The following is a 2,190-nucleotide window of genomic DNA, read 5'->3' as shown; positions in this document are numbered from 1 at the left end:
CCAAGGGCAGCTCTGTGCTCCAAGGAAATGTATGGAATATAACCCCAGGCAAATGGAAAGGAAAGGTTAGTAATTATTGCCAGTTAATTCTGCCACACCTGGAGCCACCTCCTTGCTGAGGTGTGAAGAGCTGTGGGACATGAACAGTTAATGTCATCTCTCCTGCCCTCACCATGCACATATTCCCACAAGCTCTGAGGCAGTTTCAATTTCATTAACCATGAGGAGGCACCGAGGTCTCTGGATGCACCTTCTGAAGAAGGTGGCTTCCAGGGAAACTGCAGGCAACCATCTCCCAGGCAATTTGTGCCTCTTCCAAGGGTTTGGTTTGGGGTTGTTTTTCTTTGTTTGTTTTGCTTTGTTTTTCTTTAAAGTAGCTGAAACAGGAGAGGTAGCTGAGACCAGCTATGAAGGAGGCTGTAGGGGCAGCAAATTGTTTTCATTTACTTATTATTTTTTTCCTTTTCTGTAGAATCCTGTAACCAAATACCCTAGAGAATTCTTTCCAGGGGAAGGGGGGGGGAGAAAAAAAGTTTAAAAGCTCCTTGTGTTGAAGCCTCAAGCTCACCCTCCTTGCAGAAGCAACTTAGAAACAGGGACTGGCCTCTTGTTAACCCTTCCTTGTGCTCGGCTGCTGGGGGCTGAGGGTTGGACTTGATGAGCTTGGAGGTCTTTTCCAACCTTTAATGATTCTAGGATTCTACAACTCTGCACATCACAAGGTACAGAATCACTGAATAGTTTGGGTTGGAAGAGACCTTAAAGTTCATCTGTTCCCACCCCCCTGCATGGGCAGGGACCCCTCCCACCAGCCCAGGTTGCTCCAAGCCCCATCCAACCTGCCCTTCAACACTGCCAGGGATGGGGCAGCCACAGCTTCCCTGGGCAACCTGGGCCAGGCTCTCACCACCCTCACAGGGAAGAATTTCCTCCTAATGTCCAACCTAAATCTCCCTGCTTAGAGTTTAAAAGCATTAACCCTCATCTTATCACTACATGCCCTAGTAAAATGTCTCTCTCCAGCTTTCCTGTAGGCTCCTTTCATGTTGGCTCCAGCATGTTGACATACTTTTTGATAAAAATTAACCATGACATTCATCCCTATGAGAGGGAACTTCATTTGAGAACTGGAGATGATATGACACACAAAAATCTAATGCTGTCTTGTAAATTACAGGTAAACTTCACCACAAGAGAAGCATGTTTGGTACACACTGAAGAGGAGAAGACTCTTTGCTCATGAATTCAGAGCCCTCAGGCACAGCACAAACCAGGGACAAAGACAAACCAGCAGAGCCCAGCAATCCCTCCCAACCAATCTTCCAGGTGCTGCAAATGGAACAAGAGGGAAGGGCTTCAAGCTGCAACAGGGCAGGTTCAGGCTGGACATTAGGAACAATTTTTTCACAGAAAGAGTGGTCAGACAGTGGAACAGGCTGCCCAGGGAGGTGGTAGAGTCACCATCCCTGGATGTGCTCAAGGGTCGTTTGGATGTGGTGTTGGTGGAGATGGTTTAGGGGAGAACTTTGTAGAGTGGGGGTGATGGTTGGGCTGGGTGATCCCAAGGGGCTTTTCCAACCTGAATGGTTCTATGATAGTGATAGGACAAGGGGTAACAGTTTTAAACTGAGAGAGGGGAGATTTCGGTTAGATATTAGGAAGAAATTCTTCACTCTCAGGGTGGTGAGGAACTGGAAGGGGTTGCCCAGGGAGGTTGTTGATGCCCCATCCCTGGAGGTTTTTAAGGCCAGGTTGGACGAGGTTTTGTGCAACCTGGTCTAGTGGTTCCCTGCTCATGGCAGGGGGGGTTGAAACTTGATGATCTTTAAGGTCCCTTCCAACCTTAATGACTCTCTGATTCCACGTTTCCACCACGAATGCCCACAGCCCCATGGCCAAGGAGCTGCAGCAATTCCCAACCAAACCCTTCCTGCTCCTAAAAGCAGCCAAATAAAGGGCTGAGCTGGGTTGGCCAAGCAGGTGGGAAGACAGGGAGGCAGCCAAGCTGCTGGGCTCACTTCTCCATCCCCCCCGGGGAAGGCAGGGACCTGTCAGAGGTGCCTGGGCTGGGTGGGTGGATGGGTTAGGTCCTTACCGTGGCATCTTCCCCGGCGCAGTGGCTGATCACTCGGTGCCCCCCCGGGTGCCTGTTGGCCCACTTGGTGATGTTGTAAACCTCGCGCTCTATCA

At 49.9% G+C, this 2,190-nt stretch overlaps 1 protein-coding gene across 1 annotated transcript in view; it reads right to left on the bottom strand.

Moving 5' to 3' along the window:
• The window catches only part of FADS2 (fatty acid desaturase 2), a 29,218-nt gene that overhangs the window by 15,093 nt on the left and 11,935 nt on the right, over positions 1-2,190 (bottom strand). The window contains exon 2 of the mRNA XM_010007455.1: positions 2,096-2,184. Within this exon, the coding sequence (XP_010005757.1) occupies positions 2,096-2,184 (89 nt within the window). The remainder of the gene's footprint in view (positions 1-2,095; positions 2,185-2,190) is intronic.

Source organism: Chaetura pelagica, unplaced genomic scaffold (genome assembly GCF_000747805.2).
Source record: "Chaetura pelagica isolate M959 unplaced genomic scaffold, ChaPel_1.0 scaffold401, whole genome shotgun sequence".
In the NCBI taxonomy this organism is placed as follows: domain Eukaryota; kingdom Metazoa; phylum Chordata; class Aves; order Apodiformes; family Apodidae; genus Chaetura; species Chaetura pelagica.
Note: the sequence above shows the minus strand (reverse complement) of the source record. Positions and strands in the feature narration are given on the sequence as shown.